The sequence below is a fragment of the Stylophora pistillata genome, chromosome 8 (assembly GCF_964205215.1).
Source record: "Stylophora pistillata chromosome 8, jaStyPist1.2, whole genome shotgun sequence".
NCBI classification, from domain to species: Eukaryota; Metazoa; Cnidaria; class Anthozoa; order Scleractinia; family Pocilloporidae; genus Stylophora; species Stylophora pistillata.
The window spans coordinates 29,738,746-29,757,671 of NC_142526.1; the positions used below are offsets into that span (position 1 = coordinate 29,738,746).

Here is an 18,926-nt window from a genome sequence, read left to right on the forward strand (position 1 = left end):
GATTTGACTGGGCAGTTCAACCAGTCCCAGCACCTTACAACCCTGCTTGATGCCAAATTACGTCACGTAGTCACGTGAGTTAGTCGGGGTAGCACTCAAGGAGATGTACTAGATGGTCGATAACGAATAAACCAAAGAACGAAATGCTTGTCATGGAGCTTCGTGCCGAGTTTTTCCGATAATACATACAGCGCCTCCAAAACAGTTACAGACTGAACTGTTGAAGAAAGACTCAAGCCAGAGGTAAGAATGTTTCAACATTTTTGTCAACTACATCATACTGATCTAACGTTTATACATATTTAAAAAATAACTGCAAAGCAGGATTAGCAAAATTTCGAGTAATCGAGCACATGTTATCGAGAATGCGAGCACGCAAGCAGTTGCAAAAATTTTGCGCGCACGAGCAAGCGAGCACCCATATAATTTTTGTGAGCAATTAGAACAAAGCCAAATTTTGCGAGCACTCGACCATTCGAATACCCTACCAACTAGATTTTGCATCTCTATTTCTTTTTAAGCAGCTGTAAAATATTTGTTGCAATTTTTCCTTCTGCTGTACTTTTAATGTGATGTTCTCTTTCTCTTCAATCATTTTCGCGTTTTTACGTGAGGTTCTGCAATTATTACGTGACGCCGGTAGCTATTTATTTTTGCCAGTATTTACCTTTGCGATACTGGTGCAGTGTTCTACCAACTGAGCTAACACGCCAGCCCGTCGACGGGTTTAATACGAACCAACACATAATGACCAGCTCCCAGTTGGCTACATAAGAAGGGTTCATTACCGCGAGAATCGCTTTCTTACATTCATGAAACCGCAGTACACATTTATTGATTCTTCCTCAAGGATTCTAAACTGGTTTGTTCCAGAATAAATCATGTAAATTGACTCAGAGCACGCGATGACGAGAAGATTATATTTTGACTCGAATCTCAAAACTCGCCACCCGGTAAGACAGTTCTTCTTTCCTTTGTTGGACAGCTGCAGCCGTTCTTAAGTGTCTGTTAAGCTTACGATGGCTCTCTAAGCATCAAGCCCAGCCTGAACGGATAAAACATAAAAAACGAGGAGACATCATCTTTCATCATGGACACCGAAGATGGAGGAAAATGCATCAGCTCTAAGCGTCAACAGGAAGATAGTGTGTGGAGTTGGTTTGTGTGCGGTCTTGGTTTGATATCAAGTATTTTGATTCTTGGATTCCTTTTTAGTTTTGGGGTGTTAAATCCTGTCTTGTTAGAGGACTTTCGACAGGGGAAAGCTCGCACAGGTAAGCCGTTACGAGTTTTTCGGCCTTGACCGAAGGTCAAACTTTGCACATGAGATGAACAAAGTAACTTGAAACGGGACTCAAAAACAAAAGCCTGCCTGCAGGCTAAACAGACCGTCGTTAACCGGCCTTCAGTGAAACCCCTGGATCATAAGTTCGACGTTTGAGTCAAGCGCATGAGTTCGTCCAAGTGAATTTCGATCGCTAAGTAGGTGCTAGCTATCCGTCTGCGGGTAGACAGACAGAGTGTGCGAAGATCGACTCTCAGATACATCACGATCTTTTCCTGAATCGAACATAGAGAATAAATTAAAAATTTTCGTATGATATTGTTAATTTCAGCTTCGGTATCGAAGCATTCGTACTTGAGCTTGACCGCAAACCCAATTTTTTACATTGGAAAAATCTAAACATTGCTGACCCTGCTGTAGAGCGAATTCGGACTCGATTGACGACGAAAACACACACAAGGCTTGTTTTCTACTTGAAAATGCATGGGTCTGATATGCAAATTTACTGCCTGTAACGACTGCACTGTTTTTGAAGATGACGAAGGGTGGCCCAGTTACGGGAAGGAGCGTAGGGTATTGTGTAGCTTGCCGTAAAGCAGAGTTTGAGACAAGCAGCAAAGCAAATTCTAATGGCTGCGGCGAAATTACCAGCGACCAGTCAAGGTTTTCAAAACTAGCAGGTCGACGCTAGTATTCACACGACCCCACAAGCCCCCAGCTTTAAACCTCATCGTGTTTAAATAAAGGATATGATTGATTGATTGATTGATTGACGATTTTGTTAAATTTGACAGATCTTGAGCAACCCGCCAATCCAAAGTTTCATAGGTCAAGAGGATCGCCTTGAATTCTATAAAAACTACCTATGACTGAGGCGGATCCAGTGGTGGTTCGGGTGGTTGGGCCGAACCCCCTAAATTTTCCCTCAAAATACTGGAAATCATGTTTCCGAAGACCTAATTTTCAAAATATCCCGGGGGAGCATGCCCTCGGACAATTATCCGAACCTTACTTGACTAAATCCTGGATCCGCCCCAGCCTATGATATTTTTGATCAGCTAAGTTCTCTCGATTCGTCAAATTCACCCAAAATCAGTAACGACTGCCGGTCATTTCGTGTTTTGAGAACCTTGGCCGGCAGCCAGTCATTTAACCACAGCGATTATTGAAAGAGTCACGGTAATAAAGCGAAAAGTCTAGCACTTACGAGGTATTACAGTATATTTTCCGATGCTTGTCTGATTTTGGACATTTTTTTGGGATTGTTGTGATCAAGTTGTGGTGCTTATCATGACTAGAATTGTCTATGATGCCCCATGAATGAAGCTCACTTTTCCTTTACTGTTTTGGAGTTTTCGGAACCGACTGCGGTTAATAAAAAAGCGATCATAATTTGAATTCTGAATTTCGAAAGGACTCCTTGACCTAACAATAACCAAATGTGGTCCGAATACATGTTGCTAATACGGCTCAAGCAGTCGAAATTTTGCCTTATTTGAAGCCTCGCTTCGACGCTTGGCCCGACAATCGCTCTTTACCCGTTTGGTTGAACCTAATTTGCAGTTCATGGTCAGTTCGTCTCTTATGAAGTTCGACGTTTGGCCTAGGTGTTATTAGATAACAAATACAACCTTATATCGCTACCAATCCATCTGGTAACATTTTTTAAGCAATGTCCCGAAAAAGAGAACTTTGTGCAAATCTGCTGCTTCTGGCGATTACAACGTCGGACCCTCCTATAAAGTTTTAACAGATCTTTACCTGGGCGTGCCAAATGCACGAATTTGCATGCCATTTCGAAAACAGATTCAGGTAGAACGGGTGACATGACGTAATTTACTCCATGGTTAATTCTAGACTCGCTAGACACCGAGATTAGGTTTTCCCAAGGGGAAACATTTCTTAATTTATAAATGTTTCAGTAATTTTTATTTCAATGGTATTCAGATTCACCATATGGGTAGGCTAAACTTAAGAGGCCATCGCATTCGGATTCTCAACTTGTTTACAGACATCGAGGTCATCGAGAAATGCAACCTTATTCCCTGCTGAAATGGTTATTCGGGATTTTCAGCTCGATTTTCGTTCCAAAAAGGTTAAGAATAGATCTCTGGTCTATAAATTCTTCATGGTTACTATTATTTGTAGCATCTTTGATTTTTTTTTTTTTTTTTTTTTCGCAGCATGGGTGGGATCCCTGTGCATGGCATGTGCGTCGTTCTTTGGACCTTTGGCGGCAAAATTGTGTGATCGACTTGGCTGCCGGGCCGTCAGCATAAGCGGCGCGTTGATATGCATCGTGAGCCTTTTGACCAGCTCCCGAGTGCCCTACATGTGGATGTTATATTTCACCTTTAGCTGTATGTATGGATTTGGCGCGAGCTGTGTTCACACAGCTTTGTTTTTAGTGGTGTCTGCGTCTTTTGATAAGGGACGATCTTTAGCCACAGGGACACTAGTAGCGGGTCACGCTGCAGGCATCATGATCGTGTCTCCTGTTTTACAGGTTTTACTTGATAGTTTTGGTTGGCGGACTTCATTTCTTATATGGGCCGGTTTGACTTCACCCATTTGTGTATTCGGCTTCTTTTTCCATAAAAACTTGAAGAAAGAGCCTGGGTATCGAAGAGGGTCCATAGAACATCAAGATGAGAGTTCTTCACATACATTTACCATCTGGAGACATCCGCCGTTTGTAGTTTACACAGTATCAACTGTTATTTTGTATCTTGGACTTCACATTCCACAAGTTCATATGGTGAGCTTAAAGCATAAAATTACCTCACCCTTTTTATGTCAAGACATGTAGCGTGACCCATCCCCCCCCCCCCCACGCCGCCCCTCCCCAGCTCCGCGGCCAGTAAGCTGAGTAACTGGCGAGTTTTTGGACGTCGCACGAGTGAAGGCAAAGAAATCACAAAAACGAGAGGGCGAACGTAGAACGGCAAACACATATTTACCAGTAGCACAATAGCTGCCTATTTTATGTTTTCAACATTTGGCTTTAAAGCTCACGCGAAGGCGTATGGTTTTAGAAAATTACAATTTTACCTTCATTGAGTTGATTTATCGCCGGTGTTTCGAATTCTGACTCCAAATTACTCCATATACTGCACGCTCAAGGGTCATTTGTTCATTTTGTGGATACACCCTGGCCTCCAACCTTATTCCCAGGGCCTTTTACCCCAACTAAGGGAAAAGGCCCCAGGAACGAGGTTGCCTGGCCTCTTCTTGGGTTTAATCTAAGCAAATCGAGCTCTTTAGTCAGCACAATGGAAAAGTGGAAATCCCAGCTTTGCTTTTGCCATAATCATTTTCCATTTCCCACAACTCTGTCTTTTTTCAAAAATCTTTTAAGCGGTCATTTGTTCTTGAAATCACACGGTGAACGTGACCAGTCCAAAATAATGCATGCCCTTTTTGAATGCAAACCAAGTTTTGAGGAATTTTGTTTGGAATAAGGACCATAGACTTTAAATAAATATAGATTTGTCTTTCTCTTTAAAAGGCAAGCTTCTGTAGAGATCTTGGTATCCAAAGTAAACATTCTTCGATGTTATATTTCGGATTTGGACTTGCTTCAGTCATAGCCAGGCTGGTGGTTGGAAAACTGTGTGACAAGAGATTTCACGCACAGCATATCTTCCAGGTTAGAGTAGTCTAAGCGCAGGATCTCGTTAGCATCGTGGCACCATTGGTAAAGCCTGCAAGATTCGAGCTAACGAGCGAGACAAGCGCGCGAGAGGTGTGCCAGAACTTCGTGGACACCTCGCAGGCTGTCATCGCACGCCTGCTCGAAACACGCTGGCTTTGCTGCTTGTGTCGTAGCGCCATTGAGAACCCGCTTGAGGGCTACGGCTGGAGTAACTGTAACAGCATTTACTATGCGCTCATGATTGACAATGACCAACTGTTCTTTCTATTTTAGTCAAGCAAGCAGGAAGGGGGAGGGTAGGAAGGCGTCTAAGGGGTGGGGGTTGAGGAGCAGGGGGAATACGAGACGAAGTCAACTCTCTCTCCCTATAGACCACTTTCATTAATGGCTGCCGGATTAATATTCTTTCGTTTAAATTTAAATTAGCCCTTCTGGCCTCGCTTGAGATAATGTATTCTTTTGAATTTTGTACTGGAGAACGAGGCCAGATCCATATATCTTGACCGCACATTCTCTATTCATTTGAGTCTCCCAGGTAATTAAACACATTAATCTTTTTCATCGAAGCTTTTGATTGGTTGAATAATTTTTAATTTCACTGTTGCATCGGATTATTATTCCGTCGGAAGTTTTGCAAAACGTGAAAACTACTACTGTTGCCTACATTATTGAAGATAAATGACTCGTTTTCGTTGCATTTGAAGGGGTCGAAGAAAACGTTTGATTTGGTTCAAATTATACTCTAATTGACGAAAAGGAAAATCAAAGTCAGCTTACACTTGTGCCCCGGCCCCTATGCTGTGATGAATCTCGTCATTTCAACCGATCTGAGTGCGCGTAAGTTTAAAGCCCTGAGTTATGACCCACGAAAACTATCACATTGATATGAAATAACTTCAAAATACAGAATTTACGGTACAATTAAAAATATCTTTACTCCTTTTCCCTTCGTTTACTAGGTAGCAGGATTTGTGATGGGTGTGGCCACACTTCTGTGCCCCGTTAGCTCCAGGAGTTATGCTCTCCTCATGCTCTATTTCGTAACCTTTGGTTTCGCAGAGGGATCATCGGCCACGCCCATCAACTACCTTATTTTAAACTGTATACCGGACACTCAGCGTTCCAAGTCCTTTGGTTTCTGGTTGTTTTTCTTATCTTTTACTATGGCTATTGGACCTCCGTTTGCAGGTATATCGAACCACAGGCAGACCACTCTGTAGGTGTGCAAGACGTGCTTTAATAGTATTAAGAATTGTACGGCGGTTGCGAATAAAGCCCTGAAAAGCAAAATTTTCAACACACTTTGTCTGGGAACCTTCGATTAAGAGAAAAGAAATTTCAGTGCATCAAAGATAAGTTGTTTTCTGCCTCTCAGAGCCATTGAATACGCCTTTTACTGATACACTCTCCATCGTTTCACTTAAGATTTTCAGATCACAATGCATTTAAAATGGTAGAATTTAGCGCTTTTGACCGCCAGGTAATTGAAAATATTTTCAAAGTATATTTTTTATCAACATACTCACAGAATGGTCCGCCTGTGATCAAACAACAACAATTTTACGCGATCAATTCCATTTTGAATCAATTTGAGGCTAAGCTTTTCCCTTCATTTCCTGAGTCTTTTATTTTTCATTTAGAGCAAAGCCTAGCTTTAAACCTTGATGAGGGAGAAAGATCACTCGCTCTCTATTTAAATCATTTAGTTGAAATAATGACGGTTAAGTCAGTGATATCTAATTAAGAACTTGTCAAGTTTTCGCAACCTACATCTCTGAAAACCGTTTTAATCATGCCTTTTGCTTTGGTCTTTGTAGGTTTCATTGCGGATGAGTTAGGGTCGTACATACCTGCCTTTTACATGTCTGGCTCGTTCATGATGAGCAGTGCGCTTGTGGTATTTGTCTTACGTTATTTCAAAAACCGAGATGATCTACCGCTGAAAGATGACCAAGCGCAAATAATGGTAGCGCTCGTGGAAAGGGAGACCGTCCTGTAACCCTCCTGTGTCAGGAAGTCGTGCAGGTTCTGTTTTTCGCGCGCACCGTTCCGAATCCTCTTCTTCGCGAGGGCTTCGCGCGAGGTATATTTTCCCTTGCAAACATATTTTCAGCTGCGCAGTAATATGTGTGACATCACCACCAAATCGATTAGCCTGTTTCAAAATCTTGGTTTGTAAAAACGAGTAACCCAGCAAGCGAGCGACCCTGGGCGCGCGGTTGTCAAAAGGATCCGGCAACTTTTCCCTATTCGTGCACTGCGCGAAAGGAGAGAAACGAGTGAAAGAAAGCAGGGAAAGGAAAACACGACATCGTCTTCTTCTCTTGCCTTCTCCCTATCCATCACATTTCGCACTCCCACTCCGTCGGTGCTGGTAGCTTCACATTCAAAACCAACTGAGGGCAAGCCAGCGCCTCCTCGCTTTTTCACTTAACAACCCCTTGGCCTGACCGAGAACCTACATGGAAGAGCCTGAAAATGCTCAAAATAAAGCTTTACTCGAGGCAGCTCCGTTAAGTGCTACACTGATAAATAAAAGACTCAAATACGGCATTGTTTTTATTGTTCATGTCATGCAGTGTTACGTCTCTAACGCACTTAACCTTTCATTAATAAACAATTGGTACCAACTTACAATGAAGTCTCAACTATTTATAATATACTGACTCACTAGGATACATTGTAATTGGTTTAATGTTGCACTTATCAAAACTTCAGCATTTGCACGCGTTAGTTGAAGGATATTTCATATCAAGATGGAAAAGCTTCCAGAAAAATCATGGAAAAGACGATCACACTCTTAGCAAATAAAGATCCACGTCGAGTCACGAAAATTTGATCGTAAGTGGTCGATAATACTGCTTGTTTCGTTTTGCTTAGTTGCCTTTTTGGCCTTTGAACTGGGGTTTGTCTCTTTTCAATGAAAGTAAATTAAAACAGTACCATCAATATATCTTTAATATGGCTATGTTACTGTTTGAAGAATTTATTCAAAATTACGCGCGCTTCTCATTTGCGGTCAGTTTCGATCGTCTCCATCTTTGACCATCCCTGATCCTTTTTCGTTTGGTGTTTTGCCACTTTAACAAACTAATATTTTATGGTTTCTTTTAATGCCAAAGCTAATTTTTCCGTCCAAACAAACTACTCAAAATTAAAAGGCAAACTTCCTCTGTAGCATCTCAAGGAGGAAGATACGGATCGAGTTCTCAATTTCAGACAATCTGAGGTTGTTCGTTTTGACGCCCCAAAAGAATTTCTGGCTGAGTTCTTGTGAAAGTATCTTAAATTCACGATACCTCGGACAGACTAAAGAACGACCACTTAATCCTAGCACAGAACAATGATTGAGTAAAGTGGATCACATTTCCAAATGCAAAACAAAAAATGACAAAAGACCAGCTTACAACAGACACCAGGCTCAGCCTGGTGCTTTGAACGTCGAAATCTAGTGCAGTTGACAATGTGGCCCACATCGCAAATATGAAATCCATGTTTAAGAACAAAGTGCATTTTTTTTGGAGGCAGAAGGCAGTAAAAAAGGCTGTAAAAGTCCATATGAATTTGGATGAAAAAGTGACATCAACACCAGGTATCACAAAAACAACATTGACCAAAAAGGAGAATCAAAAATAACTTTTGAACAATCAAACAAAACATGTTGTACTGTGATTATATTTCAAGACCAGTTCTCGTTCCACGCATTTGTCTTAATTAGGTCTTGATGGAAATTGCATTAATGGTCAAATTATACAAAACATTCTAAATTCCTAGGGAAACTAATTAACCCCTAACCGGAAACAAAAGCTTTGCAAAACGAGATTACCTTTCTGCTACAGCTTTACTAGCAAAAGCCCCCTTTGCACTGCTGCACTGGCAGCAATAAACTTCATTGAATCGCTGGCCTGTCAGTCCCCTAAATTGCGTAAAACCCTGCTTATCTGGAGCATTATCTTCCTTCTGTCGAAAGCCCTTCTGGGATTGTCACGCAAAAGCATCCAAGAAAAATTGCGTGACGGCAGGAAACCCGTGACAACAGAATGCGTGACAAAGTCACAGGAAAGATAGACTTCCAAACGTTGGAAGGAATGATTAGTTGCCGGCTTGTTCCCTGGTTGGGAGGGTATCCCTGGGAACAATTCTGATTGCTTATCTATATGAAAGTCGAGACTACAAAACCGTCTTAGAAAATAGCTCCGCTTGAGATTATCTCTCCAGATTTACAATGTATATTCACGTGAAGTTTTCATTTCAGACCAGTGTGATCAATCCAACATCTTATGAAGGCATCGACTTTAGAATCTAACCTATGAGGAAAAACGTTTCATACTGTAGTATCGAGAAAAACGAAAACATTCTAAAATAAGTTGCAGTCTATGACTACATGTGCCTACTGTTGTATACAGTAATTGTATACTATTGCTGTCAAAAAGAGTTGTGGTGTATAATGTAGCGGGGTTAATGAACAGCTCTTGTCGCTACCAAAATTGTAACAAAAGTAGGATTTAGTTACAAAAGAGATTGTACACTAGTCAATTGACTGGCCAGGAACAGGGATGGAAATTTTAAGTGTGCATCAAATGTGCATCATTTAATGAGCGTGCATCATGTATAAAATGAGTGTGCATCATGTATTAAATGAGTGTGCATCATGTATTAAATGTATTTCCATACAGAACTCGCCGCTTCTTACGCTCTGCTTGCCCACCGCAATGGATATGGTACGATCCCTGGCCACGTCAGCTTTGTTTTGTCTTTCGTTTTCATTTCTTTTTCCTTTTTCCCCTCCCTTTCAATTTACATTCTTCTTCAAATGATATGTTAGATGTGTTCAGAGTAATGCACACCTGTGAAATCGTTTGATGACGTAGCTGTTACGTTCAAATCGATAACAAATCGAAATGCAGGGGTGAAACCCTGCACAAATATCGAACGAAACCCAGCAAAACAAAGAAAGAATCCAAAGAAAGCCGATCAGATTTCAACGATGACCAGAGTCGGAGCAGATTAAACGAGTCGAGACGAGTCACCAGAGACGTTGCGAGTATCTCACGATTGTCCGCCATTTTGAAAATCGTGAGGGGTTTGGGAGAAGGTTTATTGACTTACATGACACTGTAACATATTTTGTACTTATTGACTGAATGAGAGGACCAGATGGTAAAATATTTGGCTCCAGGTCATAACGTACGGAACGAACGCAGCGAGGACCGTGCCCACAGGCGGTCATGAGGCACGCCACCTGTGCCGTGCCTCATGACCGATAGCCAAATATTTTCCCGTCCGGCCCCTCCCACTCAGTCAAAGAGTACATAGTATTTCAATTTACCTGATTTCCAGGGACAGGTCCAAATGGGTCGCTAGGCTGTACGGGTCTCTGAGGTTGGAATGGTTGAGATGGAAACATGGAGCCCTGTTGAGGGGGGAACACTGCTGGCTGGCCAGGCGGCTTCGCATGGAAAAAAAAAAAAGGGAGACAATACCTCAAGATCCCACAACAACAAAACCAAAATTCATCACTCTACTCTGCTTACAACCCAACGATCTAAAATGAATTTGCCCAATCGATAGCTTGTTTTTCTTTGTTTGCTGGGCAGGGAATAGATATCCTGTGGATCATTTTCTTGAACAAGGAATAACAATCGGGGTCTAAGTGCATGTCATTTAAGACCCAGCTCACCTAGTCAACACCCACCTATACAGTCTAAGTTTTCAAAATGTAAACCCTGTTTTATTTTGAACAGTATCTATAACTATCCCCGGGTTACTGACCATTTAAGGGGAGGAGTGCGGGAAGAATAGGTTTTGATATATAGGTTTTGATACAACTAAAACATTATGTAATTGTTTGGGATAAAGGCTGTGGGTGGAGTGGAACCCTTCCATTTCATGGGGAAATCTTAAATCTAGTGATTAGCAACAATAACAAGGACAATGACAATGACTAAGACAATAATATCAATAATAAAGAATCTATGAGACAAGAAATTTTTTGAAAGTAAAGAGCCAAAACAATGAGAAGGAAGAAGAGAGAGAATACAAAAAATAAATAATCTGCATGAGGGGTATCAACATTTTGTATATGCACATACCATGAAAGGATGTGCCATTGGTTGCGGCTGTGTGAAGGGTGGTCTGAGTCCAGCTGGCTGCTGCACAGATGACAGACCTGCACCTGGTAAAGTTGTTTTCGCTGTAATGGGTGCCTGCCAGTTAGGTCCACCAGTTTTACTCTGTGGTGCTGGTGCTGTCCATTGGTGCTGTGTTTTACCAGCTGTGCCCATAATGTTTCCATTGGTGAAGGAAAATGAATCTATAATTCATAAAACATTATCCACTTATTCAACAAAAAGATACTAAAGACATTTTAATCAAGTCCTATTTCTTTACTAGCCTGCATGCACACCCCTCATTATTAGTAATTCAAGATACTGGTAAGCATTTCTTATCCTGCATGAAAGTATGAGGGCTTAAGCAAAAAAAAAAAAAAAAAAAAAGGTTGACAATGATTGGTGACAGATCCCAGGCAAACCTCTACCCCACTCATCTCATATCTTCCTGAGAGTGACAAATGCATGGCTTGTTACAAAAATAATGAGGCGTTGCTCACAGTCTAATTCTTTCTGTTAATTGTAAATACAGCCCGTTACCTAGAATTTTGTGTTACTGCAAATAGTTATCAATTTTCAAAATTTCACACTTTCAACCTTTGAATGATTCTTGTTGTAACTGGATTTTATTGACCACAATAGATGAAAGTAAATTGTGGATAATTTTCGCTACTGACAGTACATTACGAAAACCATTTTCAAATTGGGAATGCTTTAAAAAACCTTTAATGGAGGGAATAGCACCATGACATCACTACAGAAAATTTACCTCAATGCCTCTTTCGCACGAAAATTTTCATGAATCTTTGCCACTAGCAAATAGCTTCCTATTGAAACTCACCAATCTCTACCTTCAAAGCAAGGATTGGGATTGAAATTATGAACTCCAATGTACACATGCGTATGGCCTATTCAACAGACACTCTCCAAATAACCTCAGCTGGTCAACAGATTTACATCATGTACATCTACACTGTACATATACGTTCTCACCTAAGGACTTGGCAACTCTCTGTAGGCTGGAATGAAGGTCTGTTCCTGACTGCTCCCTGCTCATACCACTGTCCATTGGTGTTGGTGGAAGTCCTCCACTAGAAACTGTTGGGAGCAAGATGTCTCCCAGACCTTCAGGACCTTGAACAGGGCTTTGTTTAGCACCGAAAACTGCTGCAAACTCATCCTGACCTTGGCTGTCAAATGGGTTTGTACTGCTGCTGCTAAAACCTGTACACATGTGCAACAACAAAAGTTGTGATGTGCTCAAGAGGGAGTTGTCAAACCTCCTCTACAATTTTATGGTTTCAGTATTACACTAACAGACTGGGATGGTGGGAAGGGTTTGCTGATGAATAGGGCTGAAAATGTGGCTTCAAATTATTGAATACTACAAATAAAACTGTCACAGCCAGTTTGCTACACCCTGATAAAATAAGGCCAGACACAGATCTGAAACAAATAGGACTGCATCACTTTGTTGCTCTTCTCCCAAAAATTTGTTGTGGTAATGTAGATTTGTCATGGTTTTTGCAAATTAGATAAGGCCAACCAAAATTAAGTCTTACTGCAGAAGTTGTGATTGTCCTCACAAATGTCTGAGATTTTAGGACACTGGCAAACTGCCCGGAATTTGAAATGAATATGTGTTGGGTCTTTTCTTTGTTTGAGTTAACATCTTCATTTCATGTCAAACAGTTCTTCAGCTAACAGACCTGGCTAAGATCATACTGCAGGAGGCAGTGTTTCTCAAAGGTACTTACCACTGGAAGAGGCTTGAGCTTCTTGGGCTTGGGCACCCCAGAGACCAGCTTGAGGTGCACCAAAACCATTTGGCACTGAGCCTGGTCCAAAGCCCTGTGCAGCTGAAAAGCCTTGGCTGGGAGGGAAGGAAGGACTCTGTGAAAAAGCTGCAGAATTTGACAGTGAAGGAGGAGCAGCAAATGCTGCATTGAGTTGTAGGAGGTCATCACTAGGAGATCCTAGTGGAGCTACAGCAGGCTGGGCTGGTTCACCTAACAACTCCCACTGCTTGGGTTGGCCTGGTGACTGAGTTGCTGCTTGTGCTGGAGGTACTTGAATCTGTGTTCCAGAATCTTTTGCTTTCTATTGAAATAAAGAAATAATAATAATAATAATAATAATAATAATAATAATAATAATAATAACAAAGGTCAAGGATTTCTTCTAGACTGTTTATAAAGGATTTCTGCAATTTGGAGATAAATACTGCATTAAATCTACATCTAAGCATCAAATGGGGTGCAAAAAGTTGTGCGCAAGGATTGTCAATTGTTATTAGTGACAATAATAATGATGATACTGATGATCATATTAAAACCCTTGAATGTCAAGACAGCAGCCAAAAAGTCACATGCCCACCTTGAAAGCATCAAGATATTTCTCCTCCTCTTCAAGAAGGTCATTTTTTGGGCCAGCATCGGTAGCATCATCTCCTTCAAACTTAGTTGTAAACTTGCCAGCACTGAAAGCATCTGTTGCCGATGGTGGGAGGGTAATGCTTGGTATTGTCAATGGCCTACAATCCAACACAGGAACTTCCCATCAACACCATAAGAGACAATTTTACATTAAGCATCAAACAATTATAATTATGCACCTTTCACTCTGACAAGGGGCTAACACTTGAAAAATCAGCTTCAGAAGCTCTTCAAAGTGGCCAATTTACATTACAAACTCCATCCATAAAACTAAATTATCAGACAAACACATTGTACACTAGAAAAAAAAAAAACAAGTAAACAGTACAGAGCACAGAAGAATAATTAAGTCAAGTGAACAGTGATAGGCTTTTTTATGTAATGCAGTACAACTTACTTTGATGTAGGTGGGTTAGTTGCCTTTCCTTTTTCTAATGATTGCAAGTGGTTTTCAAGGGCATCCAAAAGGCTGTTAGGAGCCTGAAGGAAGAAAACAAAAAAAAAAAACATTTTACTATGAGTAAACTTGATGGCAAAGCTTTCAGTTGAAATTTGTTCATGGTGAACTGCAAAAGAAAATCAACAGATTATCATTCTACTTCCATGCTGAGAAAGGACCACAGTATAAGATAAAAGATGAGTGAAAGGTTTTAGACATGTTGCCCCCTTTCTAAGAGAAAACCGTAGTGGCTTTCAAGAAAAGAGAATCCTGTTGTTTACTGATAGACTACCTTACTAAGATCTGGTATATCATCCTTGTCAAAACCAACATCTTCTGCAACTTTCAAAAACTCAGACACTCTGTCCATGCGAGTTATGAATTTCTTATAGATCTCTAGTGCCTCCTTGCACGATTTCTTGTTCATGTCAAAGTACTTCTCTGTAAAAATAATAATTAAAAAATCAAATATTACATAAAGGCCGATTTTGTTGAGGGCATCCTTTCACAAAGTAATTGTAAATTGTTGCCTAATGTGACTGAAGATAAACCAGGAAGGAGGGGTGCATTTAAAAGAGACAGGAAGGACCACTGGGAAATCAAACAGTATAAAACAATCAAATTCATTAAAAATTTTCATTAACCATAATTCATTATATCAACTTGCAAATCTATGGAGCATGGTATTTTTTCTTGAAGAAAACAATGAGTAATTCTTTAAAGCTCAAACAGTGGTCAGTTAAGATGAAGGGCTAGCTCTCATTACATCTGTACCTCCATTGCACCGTAGAGGATGGTTGGGGCAGGGGGAGAAGGACAGGAACGAGAAACTTATAGGCAAAAGGAATATTGGGCAAAATAAAAGGACGTGTTGGAGAGAAGAGATGAATTCTTAACATTTAGGGAGAGGGTTTTGAAAGACAAAAAAAAAAAAAAAAGAATTTTAAGTAGGAGTACTTTTCTAGTATTGTATCATTTATCTGTCAACATGATATAGATATGTTGTAGTTCAATTTTATCCTTGGTTCAAATTTTATTTTCCTTTGTTCTTGGTCATGTTAATGCATGATAATGAGTTTGAAACAAAGGAAAATAAAATTTGAACCAAGGATAAAATTGAACTACAACAGATACAAATGGGTAGATTTTAAGAATATCATCAAATACAAGCTACAGCACTGTCACTCACCAAGCAAGTTTATAATTCCATCATTGTAACAGGCAAATAGCCTGATTAAATCCTAATGACAAAAGAAAAGAAACTTCAAGGTTATGATAATCTAAGAGAAGCCATCCTAAAAAAAACAATAATGCAAAAGGTATCCCACAATCTATCCCTGCAGATTTCTCATTTCTCTGCATTAACAACTGCATCACTAAGTTGAGGTTGAGTGCCTGAAACATTCAGGAGCCTCCACTATTGGCAGCCAGCTCCTAGATGGAGACTTCCCCCATGGCTGGCAAATCCTGGCAACCCAGCCATGAGCCCCATGCAGGAAAGGCACCCATCACCCTGAATAAACTGTGGAAAAAGGGAGGGAATGGGCGGGTAAAAACTGCCTGGGAATGTTGCAAGTACACACTCCAAGCACTTGCAAGAGTGCTTCAAATGAAGAGCACATGAAATTCGGATGCAAGTGCATTTGCAAAAATATTGCTGACTACTAGAGAACACTGACACTCTTAGTTGTTACCTCAATTAAATTCCATTTAGCTACATTAAAAATAACACATAACATTTTACACATTGTACAAACTGTTTTGTAACTCATTTGCCATGTGTGAACAAGTAAATGTAAACATGTTCACCAAAGATGTTTCAGTCTAAAAGGCTACTCAGCATCACCAAAAAAAAAAAAAATGTTGCTGGTCATCTATGAAATTTGATTTCACTTGGTGCTTCCAAGTTGCATGTATCACCATAAAATAAAAAATGTAACCAACATTTTTTACCTTAAACAGAAGTACAAAAACACTGTTTATCACACCATTTGTCAATTCACTTGATTTAATCTGGAAAAAAATAGCAAAGAAATAATGTTAAGATTTGCAAGACTTAATTTAGTAGGCCTTCAAGTTGAAAACATACAGCAGAAACCCACCACTTATCAGATAGACTGTAAAATTAGATGTACAAGTATACCAGTAATCCAAGCTTCAACCATTTTCATTGCCATGCATGATAATTAAATTTGCTATAGAAGTCACAAAATTGGTGACCCATGTTCCCAGACAAATAGAAAGTTGTAGCATTTACATCACTCATTGTTTAAGGTTTAAGGCTAAAGTAAGAGAGATATTTGCACACAATAAAAACATGTTAAAAGCAAAAATGTTTTATGAGTTATTGGGAAAAAAATAAAAAGTTGGATACAGAAAAAAAATTAACATACATCCACTTCAAGCAGAGCATCAATTTGTTGCTGCAACACTGGGAGGGCTTTGAGAAGCTGTTGATAAAAAAAGGAAGACAATTGAAAAACAGCTACCTAAGTTTGGCTTTAAAACACCATTTTTTTTTCTATTACCATTATTTTAATGATATAATTCATGATTATCTCTTTCTAGCCAACTGGCTAGACTCTTACATTACTAAAATAACTTTTAACCAGACCAACATACTCTATCTTGTAATTTAGTCAAAAAAAAAAACAACTTTGCATTATAAATACAATGACAGTATATCATTTCAAAAAACTAAAGACACCTACTTTGGGAGCATCCATAGTTCTTAAAACACCCTCTTCTTTTCTATAAGCAAAGTGAATTGTTGTTAATTTAAACATACAAATGTGTTTCAGGTAACTTGCGTGAATAAACAAATTTTAAAAATGGATCCCGCCTTACCCTCTTTTGATTCGGCAAAAGTCATATCCCATTTCTGTGTAGGAAGAAGCTTTCTCATTCAAATATTTCCCGTATCTCCTGACAAATGTTGACATGTCATACCCTTTACAAAAAACAACAACAAATGATTCAATTGTGTTTGAATTAACTATGGACAATAATTGAAGGAACATACTAAGTCTTTTTAACACCTAGCAAGACTTCATTTTCAATGACGCATTATATCTATAACACCATTTTTTTTTTCATATAACTAAAAACAGCAGTTATGATTATGATAAATGGTTAAAGTTTAAAGGTGAATATGGTGGCATGAGAATCACAGTCGGGTTAATTTGTTGATAAAAAATTATAGAAATTTAAAATAAATCTGACAATACACCTTGAAATAAAACAATAACATTACTCACCCTGAACACCACTTTTGTCCAGAAAGTTACCAAGACTGAAGTTTGATGTTCTTGAAGCCAAGTATTGGATGAATCTCTGTGAAAAGGATTAGCAGAATACAAATGAACACATATTCTTCAAAATATTTGATGAATATTTATTAACTGTGTGATTAGTAATGACTTCTGTTGTTTGTAAGTAAACTAGTATTTTTTTTAATTTGAGTGACAGCACCAGAGAATAACCATTATAGAGATTAACGACCTCCTGAAATTTCTTTGTTAATGAACAACTAAACACATAGCTACACTATTAAATACAGGAACATTATAATGCACCTTTCATTGATGCATTCAAACATTATTTTCAACCATTAAATCAAATTTTCAGGACACCTTCTCAGGTGCAAATTAAAATAATTGGGTGATAAATAAATACGTATACGCCATAAATACGTAAACTACACACTTGGGTATACACGGAAATCAATCCAGGCAAAGAGGAATTTTGGATCGGTAGAAAAAAAAATGCTTAAAAAATAATTTCAGTGGGAACAAGCATTGAAACAGTAGTCGATACGACAGAAATCCCACAAAAAAAAAAAAAGATTTATCTCTTGTTAAGATCGATACAGGAGATAAAATGATGAGCTACCTAGATAATAAAGATGCCAGATAACATGATAATTAGCGCCGGTTCAAAGATAGAAACCTATACTGATGAACACGTCGGGACGTTCTCTCACGTACGACAGGAACAAACAGTGAAAAAAAAAACTAAATGGTGCAAATGTCTTCCTCTTGTTTGAAGTACAATACTGAAACAACTCGCTACCTTAAGGTTTCGAATTAACGATTAATTTCTAATCGCAACTTTTGATTTCGAACTAGGATCGCCAAACCCCCAAATTATTTAGGGGCGGGAACGAACTAACATTGCAAAATGAAAATAAAATTCAAGAGTTATTCATTCTTCGTATCAATAATAAAAAGTGCCTCGGTCGCGGTAGTTTCCTTTGTTGAGTTCAGTTTAATTTTAAGGAAAAATCATCTGTTGCAACTTTCGGCGAGTTTAAACTTTCGTGGAACATTGTATGGGCTTGTAAAAACACTAATACTTTATTGGTTCTACGATGAGCCCCATATTTTAGGGGTTGCTATAAGCAAGCTTATTCAGAATTGTTTTTGCCACTTGGTATGACACAAAACACGGTTATATAATGCCAAACGAGATAAACGCCAAATTGATGGCAAATCGTTATCGATGTCGCCTTGCTACAAAGAAAATGTCGTTCAAAACTGATCAAAAGCGAAACATAGATTGATGACTAAAATATGATAGTTATTTGATAACAGAGCACTTCAACAAAACTAGCACCGACATGTTTTTGCGAGACATGTCTGATTTTAAAGGTGACATCGGATACTGGTACAAACACTAACTTGTGTGAAAGAACTTTCCCAGCGTTTCCAAGTGTCTATCACGGGTGCCTCATTAATCTGTTATCACTCGGGAATGTCTTTTCTCGGTAACTGAATTCCTAGAGAGAAGCATGATCCAAAACTTACCTCATTCCCATATGACATCAAGTGATGGAAAGTGCATTCGGCTTTGAAAACTACAACCCAACTGGAATTCGTGCATCGTTCAAATATTAAATCCGCCAAGTTTGGAATCGAAACATTGTCATTCTGTGTGCAGGAGGTTAGATCTGAAGAGAAAAATAAATCAATAAAAGATTCGTCAACTACTGTCAACTCTGAAC

General features: G+C 39.3%; 2 protein-coding genes across 3 annotated transcripts in view; one reads left to right on the plus strand and one right to left on the minus strand.

Moving 5' to 3' along the window:
- Window positions 1–67: 67 nt before the first annotated feature.
- On the plus strand, window positions 68–7,900 carry LOC111323402 (monocarboxylate transporter 3). Of its 2 annotated transcripts, XM_022926731.2 has the most exons (6): window positions 68–243; window positions 986–1,274; window positions 3,469–4,043; window positions 4,794–4,934; window positions 5,900–6,128; window positions 6,758–7,900. In XM_022926731.2, the coding sequence occupies exons 2-6, from the start codon at window positions 1,091–1,093 to the stop codon at window positions 6,937–6,939; spliced, it is 1,311 nt and encodes a 436-aa protein (XP_022782466.2). In that variant the 5' UTR covers window positions 68–243; window positions 986–1,090; the 3' UTR covers window positions 6,940–7,900. The 2 variants fall into 2 exon arrangements, with proteins under 2 accessions (XP_022782466.2, XP_022782481.2); XM_022926746.2 differs by lacking the exon at window positions 986–1,274 and having other exon boundaries at window positions 69–243.
- The window catches only part of LOC111323381 (phosphatidylinositol-binding clathrin assembly protein LAP), an 11,730-nt gene continuing 290 nt past the window's right edge, over window positions 7,487–18,926 (minus strand). Inside the window, exons 2-16 of the mRNA XM_022926710.2 lie at window positions 18,730–18,872; window positions 17,182–17,257; window positions 16,772–16,874; window positions 16,636–16,675; window positions 16,318–16,374; window positions 15,878–15,937; window positions 15,114–15,165; window positions 14,217–14,365; window positions 13,883–13,965; window positions 13,427–13,583; window positions 12,808–13,150; window positions 12,044–12,274; window positions 11,033–11,253; window positions 10,270–10,389; window positions 7,487–9,247 (exon numbers count right to left, since the gene is read on the minus strand). Coding sequence (XP_022782445.2) covers window positions 9,236–9,247; window positions 10,270–10,389; window positions 11,033–11,253; window positions 12,044–12,274; window positions 12,808–13,150; window positions 13,427–13,583; window positions 13,883–13,965; window positions 14,217–14,365; window positions 15,114–15,165; window positions 15,878–15,937; window positions 16,318–16,374; window positions 16,636–16,675; window positions 16,772–16,874; window positions 17,182–17,257; window positions 18,730–18,872 — 1,847 coding nt within the window. The 3' untranslated portion in view covers window positions 7,487–9,235. The remainder of the gene's footprint in view (window positions 9,248–10,269; window positions 10,390–11,032; window positions 11,254–12,043; window positions 12,275–12,807; window positions 13,151–13,426; window positions 13,584–13,882; window positions 13,966–14,216; window positions 14,366–15,113; window positions 15,166–15,877; window positions 15,938–16,317; window positions 16,375–16,635; window positions 16,676–16,771; window positions 16,875–17,181; window positions 17,258–18,729; window positions 18,873–18,926) is intronic.

Excerpts from the sequence above, each read along its gene's own strand:
- LOC111323402 (XM_022926731.2), top strand. The coding sequence starts at position 1,091 with ATGGACACCGAAGATGGAGGAAAATGCATCAGCTCTAAGCGTCAACAG. Across the intron at positions 1,275-3,468 it reads ACAGGGGAAAGCTCGCACAG|CATGGGTGGGATCCCTGTGC; the intron begins GTAAGCCGTTAC and ends TTTTTTTCGCAG. Across the intron at positions 4,935-5,899 it reads ACGCACAGCATATCTTCCAG|GTAGCAGGATTTGTGATGGG; the intron begins GTTAGAGTAGTC and ends TTCGTTTACTAG.